This window comes from Cataglyphis hispanica, chromosome 3, assembly GCF_021464435.1.
Source record: "Cataglyphis hispanica isolate Lineage 1 chromosome 3, ULB_Chis1_1.0, whole genome shotgun sequence".
Lineage (NCBI taxonomy): Eukaryota > Metazoa > Arthropoda > Insecta > Hymenoptera > Formicidae > Cataglyphis > Cataglyphis hispanica.
The window spans coordinates 10,216,010-10,238,874 of NC_065956.1; the positions used below are offsets into that span (position 1 = coordinate 10,216,010).

General features: G+C 41.0%; 1 protein-coding gene across 1 annotated transcript in view; it reads left to right on the forward strand.

Annotated features, from left to right (window-relative positions):
- The window catches only part of LOC126859253 (T-box transcription factor TBX20-like), a 51,380-nt gene that overhangs the window by 21,577 nt on the left and 6,938 nt on the right, over nucleotides 1-22,865 (forward strand). Inside the window, exons 3-5 of the mRNA XM_050610339.1 lie at nucleotides 258-531; nucleotides 11,280-11,447; nucleotides 11,808-11,884. Coding sequence (XP_050466296.1) covers nucleotides 258-531; nucleotides 11,280-11,447; nucleotides 11,808-11,884 — 519 coding nt within the window. The remainder of the gene's footprint in view (nucleotides 1-257; nucleotides 532-11,279; nucleotides 11,448-11,807; nucleotides 11,885-22,865) is intronic.

The window sequence follows — 22,865 nt, forward strand, 5'->3', positions numbered from 1 at the left end:
AATATATATAATTAAATTATTGCAATTACGTTTTTTTTTATTTTTAATGATTCAAGACTACGTTTTGTTTCCTACCTTTTTGGACAAACTAGAGATAATAATTAGTTATATAAAAGTTTCTATCTTTCTAGACAATGTAACTTCTCGGGAATATTAAATTTCAATTATTTAGATATACTTAAATAATTGATCATGATTATATTGTTTGTTTATTTTTTTGTATATATTAATATATTATTACCCGCATCTTTTCGCAGACGAATGTTTCCAACGTGCCGGGTAGTCTTCAGCGGACTTAAGTCTGAAGGTCGTTACGCAGTGTTGATGGATATTGTGCCGGTCGACAATAAGAGGTATCGATACGCCTATCATCGTAGTTGCTGGCTAGAGGCTGGCAAAGCGGACCCGCCGGCGCCCGCGCGACTTTACGTTCATCCCGATTCCCCCTTCATCGGCGACCAGTTGCTGAAGCAAATCGTCTCCTTTGAGAAGGTGAAGCTGACCAATAATGACATGGACAAACATGGTCAGGTAAGAGAACCATCTTTCCTCATGTATGCAGAATTTAATATAGAATTAATAAATATATCTTTTTGAGGGCATTAATTCGATGAAAATTAATTGCGAACAAAAATATTAGGATTTTTATATTCATTTTTGCCAAGATTGTAAGTTTTATCTACGAGTAACAAATTACTGCAAACAATGTAATCGCTCTCATATTAAAAAGAAATAATTATCTTTATTTATATTATATAATTATTTATAATATTTAATAACTAACAATTATGATTATTTAATAACTAACTTTCAAATCTCCATCGTACTCGTGTTATTAGAGAATTTAATTCGACATTAAATCGATTAAACGTTCACGCGTCGCGAGAGAAGCGTGTGAGTCGACCAGCGCACGATCTCCATATAATCTCCGTTCTGGAGGATAATTTCGCGCGCGCAGGATTTTCCTCCTCAGGCCGCTCGCGCACGCAGAAATTGTCGACGATAAGGCGCGCTCCATGCACCCCGGTCATTACGCCGTTCTGTAATTTGCGCCTGCCTTTCAGCGGATGCGTAATTCCTGGGCTGCGCGGCGTATCTCCCCCTTTATTTCGGAGTTTAGCGCACAATAGCCGCCGGACGCGAAATGTCGAGCCCGTTGGACATGCTACCGCTATTACGTGGCGCAAGAGAACCCTCTTCCCTTCGCATTCGATTATGCCCCGAAGATATGATCCCTCGATAGATATAATTCTCTCGGTGATTATATTCGGATTTTGAAGAAATTTCTCTGCTTTCGAGAGAAGAAACGAAGTGAGATTCCTGATTCGAGATATCTGCTTAGAGAAATTATTAAAAATCACTTTTTTTTATAACATTCCTTAACGTTTAATTTTAAATATCTTGTATAAATTTCATATATCAAAACGTTATTAAAAAAAAAAAAAAAAAAAATAAAATAAAAGTTTGCTTATGTAAAAAATCTCGAAAGAGAAAGCTGCCGTCTCCGTAAATTCGACCACTGAATAAGCGATATCATGGGTCAGTTTAACGAACGACTAGCGCCAACGACGTTGGCGATGCTCGCATTGTCGTTTTTCACGCCCTCATATCAATTCCCTCGACCTTCTCTCGTTCTCGCTCGCGTGATCGTTGACGAGTCCTCGAGCGATCGCGCGCCCAAAATGGCCTCGTAAAACGAATGCGACGGGACATCACCCCATAAGGGTGGAAGCGTGGGCCTGGTTATCATCGGCGCGAGTTGTTAATCGTGGGCGTTCATGTTACCAGGAACGTAATATTCCGTTCTCGCCATTGTCGTCGTCGTCGTCGCCGTCGTTGCTGGCCGATCGATGATATAAACCGGTCTCTCTCGCCGGGCTCGCGAAAATACTTGTCCCTATCGCGACGCGAAAGTGATGGCAATGCTTGAGGAAAAAATTTTATCCTTATAATTAATTTTAATGATTATATTTTCCTGCCCTTATTAACGTGAGAAGTCAAAATCGCGCAGAATGAATGCGCGAATTTACGACGCGAGTTTCATCTTTATCGCGAGATTGCCAGTAAACCGTGCGAAACTTAATATTCCGCGTTATCTCTGACTCAGCCCGTTGTATAAACGCTCGATAAAAGTTAATCCTCGGTCTTTGAAAATATCTCTTTTATTCCTTAATTGGAAGCACGTGTTTCACGCGATATGGCAAGGTATGAATAAGGATTAATTAAAAGATTACTTTAATTTAACTACAGAGCATATTGATTTTCTCGGAAACAATGAAGAGATTTGAGACTTGCGATATTTGATACGAATAATGCTAATGAAATGACAAATCGTTATTCAAGAGATTTTAAAGAGTTAAATATACACTACACGGTATAAATATACGCGCTTTGATAGTTGAATACACAATTGATAGCCATAATAATAATTCGTCAGAGTCACTTTCTTTTTTAATTGTTCATAACAATTACTTTAATATTTTAGTTTTATCAAGAAAAGGAATTAGGAGGATTTATCCTTTTAATAAGAAAAAGGAAATTTTCTTTATCTTTTTTTGATGAAATACATTATTCTATTTATCAAATTGCACCATCAAATGCTGTGCGTATATAGGATAAAAGGGGTTTAATCCTCGAATGAGTCGCGATGATTTCCTACCCTCAGGGCCCAAAAAATATCACAAACTTCTCGCGACCGTAAAAATTGGGACTCTATTGCGGAGAACGAAGACCTCGGAAGGGCGGTGGAGCGGAGCCCAGATCGAAAAGAAGGAGAGGGAGAGGAAGGGGACTACTAGCTTAGGAGCGTGCCCATAATGTTGCGGACATTATAGGCAGTCTGTAACCGGTGTCGTAGGTGGTGTATAGTAGGTAGTACGAGAAGACGATGTTGCCTATAAGCTAATAAATTGAACGGATGTTTGCCCCGAGCTTTTGTCATGATGATCACGGGTAGCCTACGCCTGGGCCCCGTCGAGCACCTTTTGAAGGTCTCCTTCTCTCTTTCTTTCTCTCTCAAGACGACTCGGCTCTTCCTGCTTCATCTCGGCGGCGGCGACGACGACGACGACGATGAAGAGAACGCGCGTGTAAACGCGCGCACGCATGCGTGAATACTTTTCGGGGCTTTATCCGAGAGAAGGATAAATCGTAGAAATGATAATCGTGATGGGCGAGCGATTCCCGTCTCATCCCGTTGTAAATGTTTTCGTTTATCTTTCTTTACACCGATTGACTTGGATGAATGGTAATGGTTGCGATCGCGGTACTTCAGTATTACCGCGGAATAAGTATTAGCGAGAGCACTTCTTCTCTGATGTGTATTTGATACGGCGTAATCTTCTATTAACTTTGCAAAAGTTTTATGAAACATCTAGTCTAGTGTGCTTTTTATTTATACGTAGAAATGTAAAAAAGTTTTAACATTCTCGACAGAGATCTTCTCTATATCAGTTTTATAGTTCTTTGATGCACACATAATCCTTATAAAATTATATCCTTATTACGAGATAGTCGGTATTTGCGTTACCTCTTGCGCTGTGAAAGAAATTAATAGTACAAAAAAAGACATTTTATGAAAAATCTAAAAACTTTTGAAACATATTCCTCGAAAGTGGAAGACATTTAAATTATTAAAAATAGTCGAATTTCTAGTCAATATTAACAGTTTTTGCCTATATGTTGCAATTTCATCTAAATACTTTACATGCATTAATGGTAATATTTAATGGTAATATTGCTGTCAGTATCGTGATGTTTATTGCAATATTCGCCCATTGATACCGCTCGTAAAAGTGCTTTTAATACATGTGTCAGTGCATGAATTCTCTATACATCGAGTAGGCGGATACGTAAATATAAACTGTTAATAAGCATAAAATAACAAGTAGATGCGAGCGTTAAGAAAGCGACGAGCATCACTTCCGACGACCGATGTTCTTCAAAATGTTTGAACTCTGGTCCTTCTCTCGTAACAAAATCTCCTCCTTTTTCTTTTTAAAAACCTTTGATTCCCCGTCACGGCCGATTTGCGTTAAACTGCGATCGGAAATAATTCATAAGTCGGTTTCGATGAAAGAGAGAAAAAAAAAAAAAAGAAGGATGGAAAAAAGATTGCTCCCGGGGCATCGAGTCGAGTTTCGTGACGAGGAACTCTTATTCCTTTCCGGCTGTACCGGCAATTGCCAAACACCCAGTACACGAGCAGAGAGAAACACTGGCGAGAAACGCGCGCGAACAGACACACCGGTTGAAAGCGGTCGGTGGAGCTGGGCGAACCACGCAATGCCAGTCAACTTAACTCGACTTAACTCGAGTGGTAGGGAACATTCCTTCGCTACGGCCACTATTTCATCGTTTCGTATGACGCGATATTATAAGACCCCCGCCTGCGACTCCGGCTACTACACGGTGGTCCAAAAGCGGCCATCTCCACCTGCGCGCGACTTCTCGCGCCCAACGTTCCTTCCGATCTTTTTCTCCTCTCGTCGGAATTCGTAATATGCGGCAAGACCGCATATAAAGTCCGCTTATGAAATATATTTTTATTACTGGTTATTTCAATTTTCTATCCTTTACTCTACTAAAGTTACCGCTACTATTTATCTTACGATCGTTTATTCTTTTATCTAGAAATGTATTCGTACGACTGTGAATTTGATACGTATTTTTGTATACCCTATAGATGTATGAATATTAAATCTCTGCCTCCGGACATTTTTTTCAACCGGACAGTTGCTTCTCGATTACGCGAGCGATCGTTCGTAGTGTTACACGTATGCGTTTTAAAATGAGAAAAATAAATAAATATCAGAATGCTTTCTCACACACACACACATACAAAGAGAAATAAATATATTTTATAATTTCTATAATATATGTATATGTATTATATAAATATATTTTTTAATTATCACTTAATTAAAATCTATATTTTAATAAAAGTTTATATTAAGAAATAAAATTTAAAGCATATTTATTAAAATTTCTCTTTTAGTCATATCAAAAGAAAAAATCTAAGAAACGATGCATTCTGATCTTCCTGATGTGCCAATATTGCGATAAAGAGCTGTCATATGTTTAAAAATTTTAAAAAGAAAATACTATTAACAAGATATATAAATCTTATTTCATTCTTATTTATTCCAACGCGAAATGCGTTGGAAATTTTATCGATAATGACTGTTTAATTTTGAAGTGAACGATACTTCTTCGATCGCGGGAAAAAAGTTACCGCGGGAGAGATGTAAAGTTAATTTCCTTGAAATATCGCGGACGAGAAGGATTTGCCATAATTACTGGTTGCTTGGTAAACACGCGGATAAAGTGCACGCGGTGCAACGCTGATCGACAGGTGAGAAAAAGTATCAGCACGATTGTCCTGTACTCCTTTCTTGACACACGCACACATTCACGTTGGTTTATATCTCTGTGCCTTTGTCTTCTTTTTTCCCTTCTTTCCCCCCCCCCGCCCCTGCCTTTTTTTTCACGCTCCCTTTCACAGTACATAAGTTTGGCCACGGAGAGAAAATCATTTCCGTGCGGCGGAATTTTTACGATCCAGCTGTGGAGAGCGAGCATGATACGCGCGTATTAAAATCCGCAGTACATAAATAACAGCTAATAAATAAGCATCAACGATGTGTACTTATCGTATTATACATATTTAGATATTCGGCTGTTGCAGAGAATGGCCAAGTTGACTTGATAATGACAAATCAATGAATTAATCAATGAATTTCGAATATATCAGGTTTAAAATATTTGTGATTCCGCGACTTTAAAATTTTATATTATATTAATTAGGAGATTACAAATCAGATTTGAAAATCTTGAAATTTTTGCGGACTTATATACTTGACAAGTTTGCAATGTCTGTTTAGTCTCTTACAGATTGGTATGACAATGACAAATGTATTAATCAATATACCGAATGATTTATGATTTTATAATTGAATGCATTTATTTACGGAACGACAAATGCAGTTACTTTTTATATAGTGGAGAACTAATTTATTCCGATTTTATTATCCTTAATGAAAAATGTTTAATATCACGTATAACTTGTTAGAACATTTATTTCTTTTTTCTGAGTTACAAGACCGATGTCATAAATCATTGTCATAATATAATAAGGAAAAAAAAATATATATAACAGAAAGGCAGCAACTAATTTCTTGCCCGACTGATTCGAGAGAAAACGTGATCGACCTCGCCGGTATTCTAGTCCGAGGAAAGCGTTCTCACGATCTCGCGACGCGAATATGTCCTCTCGTTTAAGGCGAAGTATTAGGTTTCGTATCTCTCGGTTTCCCGCGGGAGAGAGAATTCCTGAGCGAACGGCGGGCTTGATAAATTAAACGAAAAGTTATATGAATGCACATGGCGCATCTTAACATGTGTCTCGCGCTACTCGGGTACGCGGGTTACTCACAATTCACGCGTACATATATACGCGCGACACATATACACGCATGCATTGTATAGCAACAGAGAGCAGCGCGGATTGTAGTCTTGACAGGTTGCAGCGGGTTGTCCCGCATATGCAGCGGAGAACGAATAGGAACACCCCGGGATCCCGGGAACGCGATCGCCCTGCGTCTCGCCATAAAGCTGCTACCTTGGAAACGACTTCTCAGCATCTTCGCTGGAAGCCAGTTTCCCCGCGCGCGCGCGCGCGATAGTGGAATTAAATTTGGTTCTCAATTCGCCGGGAACATTATTCCATCCAAGCGCCTTGCAATGCGAACGATATTTGCGAACGATATACGTCGTTTCTCTCAGAACTTTTACCCTTGTCCATTATTAGTCCATTTTCTTTTTATCATTATTTATCTGAGCATCCGGAAATTTCCGATTTGTATAATCTTTTTAAACTTTAATTAAAATATATCTTTTTTTTTTTTTTTCAAAATTGATATATACACAAATAGAAAATGTTCCTTTGCGGTATTTTTACAATTAATGCTTGGCTTAAATAAAAAAAAAGTATTTGTATATCGCGCTGTATATTGCTGTACATATGGTAAAGAGGAGGAAATCGTCACGATGGAAAATTTTGAAACGCGCGATAGATTGCGATTTGCGAAACCGCGGGAATTTAATCACGCCCGTTATAATCAATGAAATGGCACCGGACACCTCTCAAGCCTCGCTCAATTACGCCCCTGAGTCGTTTAATTAATACGCCTATAATTCGCGGCCTTTGCGTAATTATATACGCTCACATTGTGAATACCTGCGTAGATCCGGATAATCCGTGGTCTGCTCCGGATGCTCGTCGCGCTCGCAGAAGGATGAGAGAGGGGGCGAGAAAACGCGAGAAAGAGAGGGAAACGGGGAGAGAAAAAAAAAAAAATAGAGAAATAAAAGATTTTTGAGATAACTGAACTCGCTTTTGCGAACATTCTGGACATGCATATGTGTGCATATTCCTTCCAAACATCGCAATGACGTTTGTTTTTCGGCCACAAAATCGCCGGCTATATTTTTGAAACTGGTTTGATGCTTGCGACGGAGAGAGAGAAAGAAAGAGAGAGAGAGAGAGAGAAAGAGAGCGAAAGGTAACCCGAAGGGCATGGATTTCTCTCTCTGCCGAGATATCCGCGGTTGGGCGATTTGCACGCATCGATTGTGATATTAATGCAAAATTACCGACAAAGTGAGCACACTTGGAAGAGATTTCAACGGCTAAATGTAAAACACGTATTCGTAGGATTTCGTTCCTCATTTATTCCGTACGAAATGATCGGAAATTTTCGTCTCCACCTGCCACAGCACTTTTCGGCGCTTTGCATTTTTTATGATAATCCGGATTATAATTAAATATATATAATCGCAATCGTAGAATTATTTTCGAAATCGAAATTCCTGACATCAAGTTTCACGCTTCTAGAATTTCCAATTAGTGCTTCTACAAATTTATACATGTTTCAAGTATTTGGATTTTTGTGTCTATTCTTTTCATGTCTAGTCGAATCGTCAAAATCTTGATTTGTCAGACCTTTAGATCTCTCTCGTATTCTTGATTTTTATTGTAGATCTCGGTATTTATAGCTTTTAAATCGTCGAATCCTTGCTGTGAGTGATCTCTTTCTTTTCACTCGCCGGGATTTAAATTTCGACTTTCGTTACAAGAGTCGCGATTTCACTATCTACGATATCTATAGTAAAAACACATTGATATTGAGACTCGGATTAACATTGGAGTTGGCATTCCGCTGTAATTGCTATCTACCGCGAGCATAGGGAAAAAAATACCAATATATCGTGCGTGTAATGTCGCTATCAACATGTATTACTTGGATGACGTGATGTTTGATAAATCGCTACATGCAAATCACGTTCCGAGAGCGGATTGGTTTCTCAGTAGCCTTTTGCGGCTAATTATTACAAATGGACTCTAAACGATTGAACGGAAAAAGGTGTTTGCGTCGTACGATGCAAAAAAAACAAGATTTTTTTGTGGGAAACGTTTTTACGTCATAAATCCGTTAGACGGAAAAATACATGGAGCTCTCCTCATGGAACAACATTTCCTCTTAATGCATGGAATTTTTTACACTTTATATTTAATTAGATATCTAAGATACATATAAATTGTTATATTCTTTTATTTTTTAATACTAAATTTTTTATGTATATTCTTTAATTTTTTTATTTTTTAAAATAATTTTTTATAATTTATAAATTTAATTTTTAAATTTTTTTAAATGAGAAGTGCGCGCGCACTTTTTTATTTTTAGTTTTGGAATCCAATGTTAACTTTTTTTAATATCTCGTTACATTCTATTGCTATATCCTCGATGCTCGAGCGACGCGTTGCGGGAACGAAATTCTCTCCTTTGGCTCGTAAAGTACTTTAAATTATAGCATAATTATCGTTATATACGCTCCAGGTGTGTTTCTCACTACTTTATGGGAAAATTAAGTTTAATCGGTGGAAAGACATTTTTATCCAGCTGTGTGTGTCGGTTGCGCATCGTAAATCATCTCCCATGTTCGATGCCAGTTCAATGTGATCGTGGCTATTTATGCATTTATATCTCGGGCGTGGATGATCGCGGTGAAGACATGCCCCATTGACGAGGCACATACGTGTCCTTATGATCATAATCTACAATGTGCCGTAAAGTCCTTTAAACACAATTCGCAGGAATAAAATGTGTGCCCGCATGGGACGTCAACTTGCCGCATTCTTCGCGATGAAATAAATACGTCGAAGGCACAACGTGTGTTACAATAAAAACACGATAAAACTTAATAATCGATCGTAGATTATAAAATTGTAAGTGTGCGCGAATGGATTATTTTTCTTTTTAAAATAATTCGTTAACCACAGGGAATCACAATCGCAAATAAAGTCAACATTTTTTTATCTTTCCATTACTGGTCTTGACATAATTTTTTTCAGATGAAAAATCATCGGGTTGTTGGCACGCGTGTTGCCAGGAAATCAAGATAATCGAGTTTTCAGGTCGGCTATTCATCGAAATAAGTTATTCTCAATCGGATGTATGCACGACAAATTTATCAGACGGCCGTGTGTGACGAATGTGTATATTTGTACGTCTGTGTATATCTGTGTGGATCTGTGTGCACGCTCGCAGTCAATCGTATAACGTCATTCGTATACGACCGTATGCGTGTAGCGGGGATATTGAAGCCGGTCGCGGGAACGGGACTTAAAAAAGTCAGGTCTGGCGAGAAGGGCCCCCGAAATGCCCAAAGACTCTCCTCCTCGGGCCACCTGCAGCCGTTAAGTCTCAACAGTTGCGGCGCCGCACAGCCGCCTCTATATTTCATATTAGCGATAATATATAAGTCCGGCTACCGCGTCACATTCTCCTTATTTCTCTCTCGCTCTCTCCGCGAAGCTCCACGCATCTCGTTCTAGAATCATTCCCGACATATGCTAACGAACTTGTCCTCGTCGTCCGATCATTCTGTTTGATTTCAGTAATTAGCAGCCCGGTCTCTATCATCCTATACATGGTCCATCAGAGTATACATCTGCTTCTTGTATGCATAAGTAAAGAAATATCATCTCCTATCTTTTTGTTATTGATTTCTTTTTTTTTACACATTGTAGAAATATTTATTCTGTATAATCTAATTTTGATATTTCGAGACATGAATATTGTGTTTTATCGCCGATGCTCGATTACTCCCTCTCTCTCTCTCTCTCTTACGGAATTAATTGTAATCCGGACCGCGTTCTATTCTCCAATCTTGATCACCCCGTATGTCTTGTCGCGCAGATTGCCTCCGGAAACGGCGAGGTTGAGGGAATGCGGGAGCCAGCAGCAGCGGGATGCGCGCGCGGCTGCTCGCGCGTTACATGATGATACCGTCGCGGGGAATTTGTTTCGTCGCGGCACATTGTTTCGGACAGGAAATCGATACCGCGGGACTTGGCCCCCGGTCGCCGCGCCGCGCGCTATCCGCAGTATCTACCTGCGACAGAGTAGTCTACCTCCTCTCCGCAGACAAGTGGGATTCCCGCTTGAAACTTTAACCCGCCCATCTACGCGACTTCCGAGCGATACAGAATATCTCTATACATGGAGTATTTTAGAAAAACCTGTGCAACGTGAGACGAGACTCTGAGGTCGAGCCCGCTTCTGTCACAAATATTTCCAATATCTCCGAAATCTATTTGTAAATTTTTCAATATTAAAAATCGAGGAATTTTGAATCAACTTTCGACGATCAAATTCACTTTTCTTCGTTTAATTTTAACGGATTTTTCTTGTATTATCGGAATCTGTTTTGAAACACATTTTAGTCAAGAGTAAGATTGTCTTAAAATTCGATAGCGATTGCTATATCGTTATAATATAAGTCTCTTTGTATTTATTATCTTTCAAATCTACTCGAGAAAGATTATACTGTAGATCATTTTGGAGTCATTCGTAAAAATATAAAAGTCAAGCGAATAAGGTAGGAGTGAGATACTTTTCGTTGATAATCTGCCTGCGATAACTGCGAGCCAGTATCCAATCTCGGAAAGGAAATATGTTAACTCGCAATTAGATACAGAGACACATACGCTAAATAATCGCGCGATAACTTGCGATAATCGGCGACTTAAGGCGCGCGTTTCGTGCGAAACATCGTCGCCGATCGCGACGATAATCGCGTACTTTATTATTATTGGGCGTATCGCGATCTCGCGCGCGTGACTATATGCGCGCGGAATTCATTAGCGGAATCACTTTTTCGCGCTTAATTTCCGAGTCGCGGAACGGATAATCGAGCGGCGAATCTCGTTGTTGCAGATCGTGCTCAACTCGATGCACAGGTATCAGCCAAGGATACACTTGGTCCGCTGTCGACACACCGACGACAGCAGTCTGCACATCACCGACCTGCAGAAGGAGGAGCACAAGACGTTTATCTTCCCAGAGGCCATTTTCACCGCCGTCACGGCGTATCAGAATCAGCTGGTGAGTGCGGAATAATAGTCGATTTATAACGTGTAACGTTAACTCGATAACAGAACAAGCGAATTGGCGAGACTTTAGTGGGATTGAAACCGAGGATCAGTCTTGAAACTTTGAATTTTTTATTTTCTCTCGAAAGGGGATTTTCAGTTCCTCGCTCATTTGAATGGAGAAACGTCTTTCATTTTTGAATTATATAAATTGTAGCACAAAATGATGTTGCAGCGAGTTTTATTTAACTCGTTTTTTCACGCAGAGAGCACTGCGATTATATTATTGAAATATAATAAAATAATTTGAGAAGAATGTCGGTTTTATATATATATATATAATAGAATAACATGTTTCTGATTAAAATTGCAGATAACGAGACTGAAGATCGATAGTAATCCGTTCGCCAAGGGTTTTAGAGATTCGTCGAGACTCACCGACTTTGATAGGTATGTGCAAAGATTCTCAATATTCGATTTTTTAAGAAAATACGACAGCAATATTTTCTAAATGAATCCTCTGAAAGAGGATTGGATTATAAGCGTTTCCGACTTTGAGACTCGAGTAATTATTCGCGTCGACGTCGTATCGCGGTAGCCGATCGAATAATAATTTACAAAACTCGATTAAAATATGCTCTTCAGCTAGTAGCTAATCTGTCTGCGCTGTTTGTATCTCTGTCTACTCACAAGTATTTCGAACCGTCCGATCCCCGGCAAACGCTTTTCTGCATAGTGATGTAACGAGCAATCATAGCGCCCATTTATAACGTCCGGACGTTGATCGAGCGGCCGCTAAATTAAAACCTATATTTTCGAATGAAATATCTATAACTCCCGTGTCGGCACGGCGTCGACGTCCTTACTAGAAGGGGTTAATTAAAACGCGATTAGAGTGTCAGCGTCATCCGGACCGACGATTTCCTCCATTTTTTCTCGCGCGAATTATCCCACATCTCTAATTGCTCTCGAAAATACTGAACCAAATTGCGAGATTGGATGGAAAAAGGTCCGACACGCGATAAAAGCTAATTATTGACTGCAGTTAAAATTGCTGTTTAATTATAAGGAAGAGCTTATTTTATATTTCTTATTAATACTATATATAGTATTAATAAAAAAAAAATATATATATATATACATATATTTCTACATTTCCGTGACAGGTTTTTAATCGGTCTTCCGACTCGCTTTTTGTCTCGTGTTTTACATTGCTTGACCTATCGACACGCGACTCTACTCGATTGTAACGTCACGGTCATATCATTAGAACGTCGGCACCTTAATCGCGCCGACTGAATTATCGCTTAGATCTCTCTCTCTCTCGTGCGGAGCGGAAATTTACAATAACGTTAAACGCCGAATGTACGAGATCGAGCATTTTCATTCGACGCAAAGATGGACGCGCGCACGCGGCTGATTTCGAGTTATCCTCGATCATCTATCTGCATGAATGACGATGCACCTGCCCTGGTCATGCATCGAGTCTCTCTTTCTTTCTTTCTCTGTTCTCTCCGCGATTATGGTTGAGGCGGATACACGCGTGACAGAAAAATATATTTATGTATGCATATGCGTAAGAGTATCCTTTTCGTTGAACGCTGCCGTCATCCCGGAATCAACGTTAATGCCGACATCGTATGATATTAACCGGTAGCTATGATTAATCGATTATCTTTGCTTGTCTCACGTCATCGAACTTTTTTGCATAAAATAATGCATTTTTTCCACCTGGTATCTTTTGTCGGTATAATTTAGGAGAGTACGTGGGACTTTTGAATCTTATTGTTAGAATCTCTCTAAACAGATGTAAAAAAATTTATAGCACTTGGAGAATATAATTTACTCGGAGGCATTGAAATTGCCGATTCATAATTACAAAGATAATAAATTGTAAGCATTTGAAAAAGTCAAAGTCCTAGACAATTTTTGAGATGAAAAAAACTTTGAAATATAAATATATATCAAGTGATTTATAAAGGTATAAAGGTATATACAAATCAGGGACCGAAACTACTAAATAATAAATGAATAAAATAAAGAAAACAACAATTCAACTTGCGCATCGTTTAACACATCAAGCTCACAATAGCCCAATATCCTGTTTAATGATTTATAAAGATATATAAAAATGTAGGACGATATCAAATCTTATAATAAAGTAACAAATAAAATATAAGCATTAATATAAGCACAAATAAAATAAGCATAGGTATATACTCGATTAATTTTACATAACAACTCGACAAGTATATAAAGATAAAACACATCTCCTTATACTGTTATTAAATACATGCCACCATATCAAGATCGAGAGTTTTATATTCGATTTCCAGCCGCAGCTTTACGCTTAAAAATTGATTAGCTCGCCCTCTGAGAGAAGGTGAAGAGAAGGGGAGGGGGGATAGGAACTGCGGTCGCGCGGGGGTCTTGGAGATTCGGTACCATATTTTACGAAAAACCGTCTGGTACTACTCTCGCACCGCCCACCGATCCTCAGAAATATATTAAAGAAACACGGGCGCGCGTTAAGCGAGGCAGGACTCTCGTCACGCCTCTTCCAATTTGCACGTGATCGCAGCTGGGCCAGCGTGGATGCCACTTTCACGAAAACTCCCGGTCGCCAATAACCGTACCTCTGTTGTTTCGCCTTCGAGGATCGTTCGCGATTAATTAGACTCATATTTCAGAACATCGCCGCTCGTAACTCGCGCGATTAAAGCCACGCGTGTTCTTGTGTTTTTTTCTTTTTCTTTTAATCTTTTATTCATGCGGACTTTGAAAAATCCGCAATTCGAAATTTGCCGCACACAAGCCGAGTTATGATAGAGCGGTAACCGCGCTACTTAGCAGGCACATTTAAGTGTCACGATTACCCGTCTCATTACGATCGGATAAACAATTTAATTGCATTTCGCCGTTGCCTCGCGGAGCAGGTGTCTCACGACAGGTACGCCGATGGTCTTTCGCGATCGGCCGAGTTCAAACGAGAAGAAGAAACAAAAAAAAATGAGAGCAATTGAGAAAGGAAGGACAAAGAGGAAGATAAAAGAGATGAAGAAAGATGTAATTTATTAACACCTAAGACCCACAACTTAATTCTTCGAAGAACATGCACAATATATTTCAGATAACACCGATGATTTAAATAGAATAATATCGAATCAAAAAATTTGTCCATATATAAAATTTTAATTTTCTCAGTTATTAATTTCAATCAAGAATTAATTTCTCTTACGCGTACACTCTCAATAACTTGAATATTAAATCTTAAACGTTTAATTCAGAATCGTAATTTACAAACATTGAAAGTCACGCTATTTTCGAGTCCAAATTCTTTTATCATGAATAACGCACTGCAAAATTACGCAATAAAGATAACGGAAAATATAAAAGCTCGGGAGAGAGAGAGAGAGAGAGAGAGGATAAAAAAGGAGTCTTTAAAACGCGGCAAGGAACGAAGAATTCACATTAGGGAAGGACGATGACTTTATTGAGTGCCTGTTATCGATTTGCGAACACACCGTGTGTACACGGGTCGATTTGCATAAAACCTTGAGAATCGCAACGCCGAGAGATCGCCGCGAGTCGTCGCCGTTAACAATTTAATGGGCGTGCTCGCGCCGATGCTCGCCTGGCTACCGGTGTGTCGTTCTTACTTATTAAATGAGGCCGAGAACCGTCGCGATAACCGTCTCACGTTCTCTTCGACGAGAGAAGAAGTCGAGAGTCCGGCGGCGAGAGAACCCGGCTGTGTCGGCCGTGAAAAACCATCGTCGCCAGAGACGACGATAAAAGCGGCTTTTAATTACGAACCGATTACGAAGTGCCGTCCCGCTGCGCCCGCGCCCTTGGAGCGGACATTATTGAAGCCGAGACGCGGCCGCGTTTATTGTCAAGTATGCCCGTCGGATTATCGCCCCTTGGTCGCGCGTCCTTTTTGCTCGCCCGTGTTTCTCCACCTCTCCTCCCTTTGCCACCCCCCCTCCTATTTGTTTCTTTGTACAAGACCGGTTGTTAAAAAATTAAATCGCGCGAGAAAGTGGCAAAAACACGCAAACTTCTCGTTTATGATTATTAATAGCCGAAGCGCGCCGTCTCCTCTCCCACTCGCGAATACGCCCGGACGATCGCGCATGGCGCAGAAGAAGGCAGTTCTGTGATGGATCGAGTCGCTCATGCGATATTTTCATGTACGAGCGCTATCGCCCTGGACATATATCAGAGCGAATTTATGCTACTTGTCTATTAAAAGGAGACGTGCGTAGGTAATCTCGTGGCGGTGAATGCGGCCCCGCGAGCATCGCAGGATGTAAATATCGAAGGCTTGCCTTGAATTTAACTATTTTCAAAACAGATCTGTTTTTCTTGAACATTCTAATATATTTATGTTTGCAATTATCCTTTGCTTTTTGAGCGCTTATATATAACACTTTTTAGACAAACAAGAGATATATCCTTTTATTTCTTATTCGCTATATCCTTAAATTTTTACAAAATTACAACATTGTATAATATTGATTCTCTGGCATTCTTGAATTTGAAATTTATTATTAAAAAAAAAATAGTATTAGTTTCTCTTATTGGTCTGATTACAAATTTTTCAACAATTGTGTGATTCCGTCTTGATTCGCAATCGACATGTTTGCAGATGCATTTAGCTTTGTTTCAACAGAACGATTTCACGGCTAGTCAAGCAATAACGTGAAGTATATATATATATATATATATATGTGTGTGTGTGCATTTTAATGATTCTGCGTCTCGGTTGCGGATTGCGCGAGCGTGATCTCGCTGCCACACCACGATCCTCCCTAAATCAGCACCTGCCTAACAGGCAGATCGCCTAAAATCCCGCATCGTCATTCTAAGACTCGTTCGCTATCTTCGTGCTCTTCGAAAAATCGATCGGTTCCGTCGCTTTGCATTCATACTGTAGAGAGAGAAAGAAAGAAAGAATATCGCGTCGTTATTGAGTCTCATCATCTCTCACTATCGATACCTTCCCACTATCGAGAACGCCTCCCTCATTTTCCGAAATTGCTGCACGTGAAAACGTCCTCGTAAAGCTCGCTCGAGAGATAGACTACCGTGCGACTGTCGATAAAATCTTCCAGGGTCAGTAATACTTGGCGATAACGCCGTCGCTCTTGGCGCTTAGGAGTGCCCGCTTGGGATCCCAACTTTGTTAGTTCAGCTATGCTAGTATGTAGTTAGTACGCATAGCTCTGATCAGAAATTATCGATAGGCGAAGATCACTCGAAGCGCGATCGTGTTATCGTGGAACTAATTTGGAGCCGGTCCTTTATCAGTTTCCTGCACTATCATTCCCATGTTTGTTGGTAACATTCATTCTCGGGAAGATACACTTGCAATCTTGTAGTTAATTATTCTAATTGTTCAGATCAATATCTAATGTTATGTTTAAAAAATTATTTTTGTATCATAGCAAGTTTTAAATTTAATAATTGATAAAATATTAATTTACAAATTAATAATTAGTAATTTATAAATTTACGATTTGTGTGCAGTTAACAAAAACATTATTAAAAATCTATAATTTAATTAGATTGTGTATATGTATATAGCAGATATATGAATTTTATAAAAAATTAGATGACTCAAGTAATTTATATTTTTCAAGCTATATATATATCCTATCTTTGAATCTAGAAACTCGTAATCATCCGTGCAGCATTTTACGTATTCGTTGTTAAATTTACAAATTTAATTATCTACAAAACAACGCACACACGCGCATTCGATACAAAATAATTCCAGCTGCCTGGCGATATAATAAGAGAAAAAGAAGAGAAGGGCGTCAGAATTTACCGCAGATCTCATATTCGCGCACGCACGTTCTCCATCAGTCGATGACACCGGCCGTTGCCGCGCTCGCTCTAGATAAGCACGTACGGCCGCGAAAGATCGACGCGGGCCCCACGTCGTTCCTCTCAGACGAGGAACGCCGGCAGTCGCCTCCACGTTGGCCGCGCACGGATGCTCCTCCGCTCCAGCGGCGTCCGGAGTTAATGAGAGAGCGGCCGTACGGAGCAATACGGCGCATGCACCCGCCCACTTCACGCCGGCGCTGATAGATAGATGCCCCTCCGGCCCTCTCTTTCTCTTTCTTTCTTCCTCTCTCTCTCTCTCTCTCTCTCTCTCTCTCTTACGGTACGGTCGGCCCTCCTCGCGTACGTGTTCGCGCGAGAACCGCCGTCAACGTCGCCGGGAAAACATCAGCCGGGCATCAGCGGAACATGAGAGAGAATCGCGGCGGTGCGAGAGCGCGATGGCGGCTGAGAGCGATGCTGTTTTGCGATGTATGTACGTACAGATTGATGGTTTAGGTTTAGGTGAAGTTGTTGAGACCTATAACGAAATATGTGTGATGTTATGTACATGCTATTGTAGTTGCACGGAAAGGATTGTACTTGAACTGTTGTTGTATAGAAATATGTTCGATTACTTCCGAATTGGATACGTCTCAGGATCTCATTGTATCGAATATGAAATATTGCATTTAACAAAATATTCTATTGCAAAAATATTCTATTGGTTTGTTGAACGTTTTGGAATCTCTGAGATTAAACGTATGCAAAGCAATTCTTAACGTGAACCAGCAGACTAACTCGTTACATCACACTTGCTGCATTTCGAAGATGTACATACAGGCAAACACCTGCATTCCTTACATATTCTCGTCCTTACTTATTCGCGTTCAGTTTTGGCCTGCGATCGTTTGAGCCTCTCGCGTGGAAGCGCCTCTCGCAGAAAGAAACGGATGGTAAGACGGCGGAGAAAGAGAGCGATTCCACGTTCTCCGGGTTCCGGAGGGCAAGGAGGGCAGGGCATTCATCTATATTAGCTTCGAGAGCGGACGGCCTGTCATTACCGCTGCCGCTCTGGCCCCCTCTTTCTCCCCTCCTTCTCCTCTTCTTCTCCATCCCTCGCAAAGTCTCTCTCTATTCGGCCCTCTTCTCTTCACAGCATGCTCCTTATGTCAGCTTTTCTCTCTCTCTCTCTCTCTTTTTCTCCTCCCCCTTCTTTTCGACACATCTACCAGCATCAACGCAGACACCTCCGCCAGTCTTCCTCTTGCCAGTCCATTAGCGGGCCGCATTATCAAAGTGCCAGAGGGAGATGAAGCTCGGCAACGAACAAGGATGAAGAAGGCTCCATAGAAGAAGAAGAAGAGGAGAAAAGAGCTGGAGGGGAGGAGAGACACGAGAGGTGGAGAGGCAGCATCAGTGGCCGTGGCTGCTACGGAGCTAATAACCGCCGTTTAAAACGCAAAAACAAAGGTCTCGCCGTGCATCATCGGGGCTTTTAGGCCCGGCCGGGGGGTTCGCGCGGAGGGAGATACCTGCGGGAAGAAGAAAGAGCAGATCTTGTGAGGGGTGGCGGGGAAAGAAGACCCCCACCCGACATATACATACACACACATCTCGCGCGGCATGTATCGGTCGACTATCCGAGGCGTCAGGGTCATTACCGGATCATTACCTACCATACCTACCGTGCGACGACGATGATGGCCCGGCTAGCGAGCATCACAGAGGTTCTCTCTCTCTTTCTCATACATGCACAATACATACGCATCCCGCGCGCGTATAGTAATACGCGCTCGCACTTCTACTTACATCTAGAGCTCCGCTCCTCGGACCGTTAACGTCTCGCGTCTCTGTATGAGTTCGCTCTCGTGTGTTACGCGTATATGTGTGTGTGCGCGCGTACGTCCGTGTATTACACACCGAGCTAAAGCTAGGCGGCGGCGATCGCGCGTCGGTCGACCCGCTCGGCGGCAGCCGGGTAAATTACAGGCTCGACCGTATTTTGTGTTGTCTTGTTGTTTTTCAACGCGCCGAAAGGAAATGAGCGAGCAAACGCGTCACGCCACCCCGAACCTGCTAATTTCTATTCATATTTTATGGCTATTAATTTCTTCGCTGTTACACTCTCTGCCCTCCCCCTCCCGCTCCTCTATCGTTCCTCCTCCTTCTCCTCCCCCTCCCTGCCAGCGCCCTTCCTTGCCGCTCCTCGACTTCGTCTCGCTCCCTGTCGCTATCTCTCTCGCTTAACTTTTTCTCCCGCCCGGCTCGTTCTCCTTTTCTGCGATTCTTTTCTTTTCCACTCGCTGATTCGCGCCATTCCTCTCTCTCTCTCTCTCTCCCTGTTTAGTGCCTTTTTCTTTGGGCTTCTATCCTCTCTCTCTTCTTTTCCCTCTTGCGCCTTTCTATTTCTCTTTTTTATCTATCTTCTAATATCCTTCCTTAACGGCATTCCACGTCGAAGGAAGAATCCGCGAGATTTTTTTAGCCTCGAATTTCTTTTTCTCTCCCATTACACTGTTTCTTTTTTTTCAAAATTTTCATGCGATTTGAGAGACACTCAGCATGCTCATGAATTGTTTTTTTTTTCTTTCTTCGTGAATTCCGCTTACTGTCTTGTCTTCCTCATGTCTTGTTGCGCCATCAAAAATCTCATTTCGAGATTCGTAGAGCGATGACAGCTCAATGTTGAAGAGAAGAGGGAGTTTTGTTAGCCGTAAATCTTTCAATGATTTTAAAGTGCTTTTCTTATCTTTTTTCTTTTTTTTCTGAATCATATAATTTGCTTTCTTTTCTATATATATCTTTTACACACGTAAGAAATTATCTCCAAGATTTTCTTTCGGTTATTATAAGATATAAGTTATTGATTCTCCTCACCTAATGATTTAACATTTTTTTAAAAATACTTTATACTTGGAAAAGTTAAATTTATTATTGAGAAATTTAAAATTAAATTGTTTTAAATTCTTATAAAATATCAATTTAATCATCATTATATTAATTGTCAGTTTATCAGAAATTTATCAGAAATAATTTTTTTTTTTTAAATTTCATTAAAGCATTATTAAATTTCCAATTGTCGAATTAAAGTAAATGTTATCTATTCGATTCATTGTCCTTCGAAATCATATGATGGCATTGCTAAGCATTCCCCGAGAATTTCCCGTGGGATGCGTGCGAGATGAATCGAGAGATGAGCAAAACCGCAGCATTCGATGAATTACCTTCGGCCATCAGCGGGGAGTGTAACCTATTATTATCTACCACTTACCTAATGCCCTATGTCAGCCCCGGGATAAACGCAGAGAATAACAGGCTCTCTACGGAATTTCTCGCGCTTTAATATTGCGAGATGTCTTGCGTCGTCTAATTGCGCTGTGCGATTCTTGGAAGATTATCGATTAGTTGTCAAAAAAATGTTTAATTAAGAGGAGACGTAGAATAAAGGAATGTATTTCTGCATTGTATATTCTGCTAAATATTTTGTTACGTTACAATAAGGCAAAGATTTGATGAGAAATATCGATTCAGCTTGCCTGCTCGAATCAAAATGTCACTTATAGGCAGCGTCAAGAATTAAATTTTATTGCACACACACACACACACACACACACGGGAGAGTATCCGCTGAAAATCAGGATCACGTTTTAGCTCGAAGTTCTACCTGCGCAACTAACCGAGGATAATCTTTGTGTGTGATAATTACCGGTAGCGATTCCTGGCAATTAACATCGGCTCGGCGGCCGTCACTGGCGTGTACAAGTAATTGCATTCTTTACCGGGCGGGCGTAATATTATTACTTGTTGTACGCTTACGATGCAGGTGTGCGGATATTATGTGCGAATTATTTGCGTAAATATGCAAGATTCTCGCAGCCGAGGTGAGGCGCGGCCCGCGTGTAATTGTATCACTAATTAAATTACGCTGAAACCATCACGCGATAGAGCGACGCCGAAGGTAAAGAGAGAGAGAGAGAGAGAGAGAGAGAGACAGAGAGAAAGCAAGGGCGGCTTCTTCGTCTCCGCAAGAGACGCCGTCTCTCGCGACGATTAGGGACTAACTAAGGGAACTCGCGTGAGAAAGGACGGCAAATTTCGTTTCCCGAAAAAGGCCTCGGATCAGGCGCACACATAACACCTGACTGGCACTCTCGGACAGAGCCGAGAAAAGAATCCCGAGAAATTATGAGACATTAAGCCATGCGAGAATACCATATTTCCTTGTCAGAGCGGCTTCGAGGAACGAGGAACAGATACGTACGAAAATTACGGGACGCGGCCATTAAGCGCTAAAAGCCGTCACGATGCCGTCAGTTTTGTTCCAATTAACCCTCCACGGATCAATCCTCTCCTTTTGTCGAAAGCGCATGCAACGTATGCGTGATATCAGGCATAAAAAGTGCTTTATTGCTGCGAGGCGCTACCTCCAGGAAATGTGTTTTCTCCATCGATAGTTGTCGGCTGTGACTTATTTATTTTGAGCGTTTTTACGAGTCAATTAAAGATGAGACGAATCTATCAGACATATTAATTTAGTGAATACACATTTCGAAGTTCATATATATTTTCGAGGAAGAGCTTTATACTTTTGAAATTAAAAAGATTTAAGAGTGGATGTGGATATCCCTCTAGCTCATCTCTAATAAAATTTATTTAATAGCAAGCTGCAAAGGTGGATCGTGTAAAGTTAAATTATTACACCGAATAAGGATTTTATGTCTTCCAAGCTAAGCAATTACGAGCACCTATCTCCGCACATTTCCCAAGGAATAATTCGAGATCCGTTCTGTCATCGAGTTGACGGCGCTTCTCGCGCAGCGTGCGCGATCATTCTTTTAATAGATTTAATTTGTTCGAACACGAACAGAAAGAGAAAGAAAGAAAGAGAGAGAAAGAGAGAGAGAGAAAGAGAAGGAGAGAGAGCTGACGGCACAACTGGGCAAAAATTCGAATCTACCGTGCGTGTCGGGCGTTTCTTTCTTATTTATAGCTAGCCTTTCACAGTTTCCTTCCCTCCCCTCCCCTCCCCCCCCGCTCTCTCTCTCTTTCTCTTCTGAACGATGGTACTCGAGAGGTGTTGCCGCGAGAGCGTCATGGACATTTTAATGGGGTAACGGCGGTGGTCTCTAATTAGAACGTTTCGACCGTAACCGCGCCATTACGGTGGAAAACGCAGACTCGTCAGATCGATGAGGAATATTTATCGCGGTGTAACAATTACGGGGAGCTACGGCATAGCGCGAATAGTAATAGGCACACCGGCCCCCGGGAGGCGGCCGCTCTCTCTCTCTCTCTCTCTCGCCCAACGAATGACTGTAATTAGGGCTTTTATTGTCTGTACATAAAGAAGCTTTATGAAAACATTAAGGATATAATTCAAGGCCGGGCGGAGGGCTACGCGCGCCGTGAAATGCACATGCACGCACACATACATACGCAGTTTTAATGCACAAGAGATCCTTGCGTCGCTGGCGCGCTGCGTCATTTCCGTTTTGCCGTTTTATACACGCACATATATATAACGATGGCGTGAGTCCATCCCCTGTACGACGGAACTGCCTATCTGGTTCTCCTCGATGAACCAACCTATGTAATT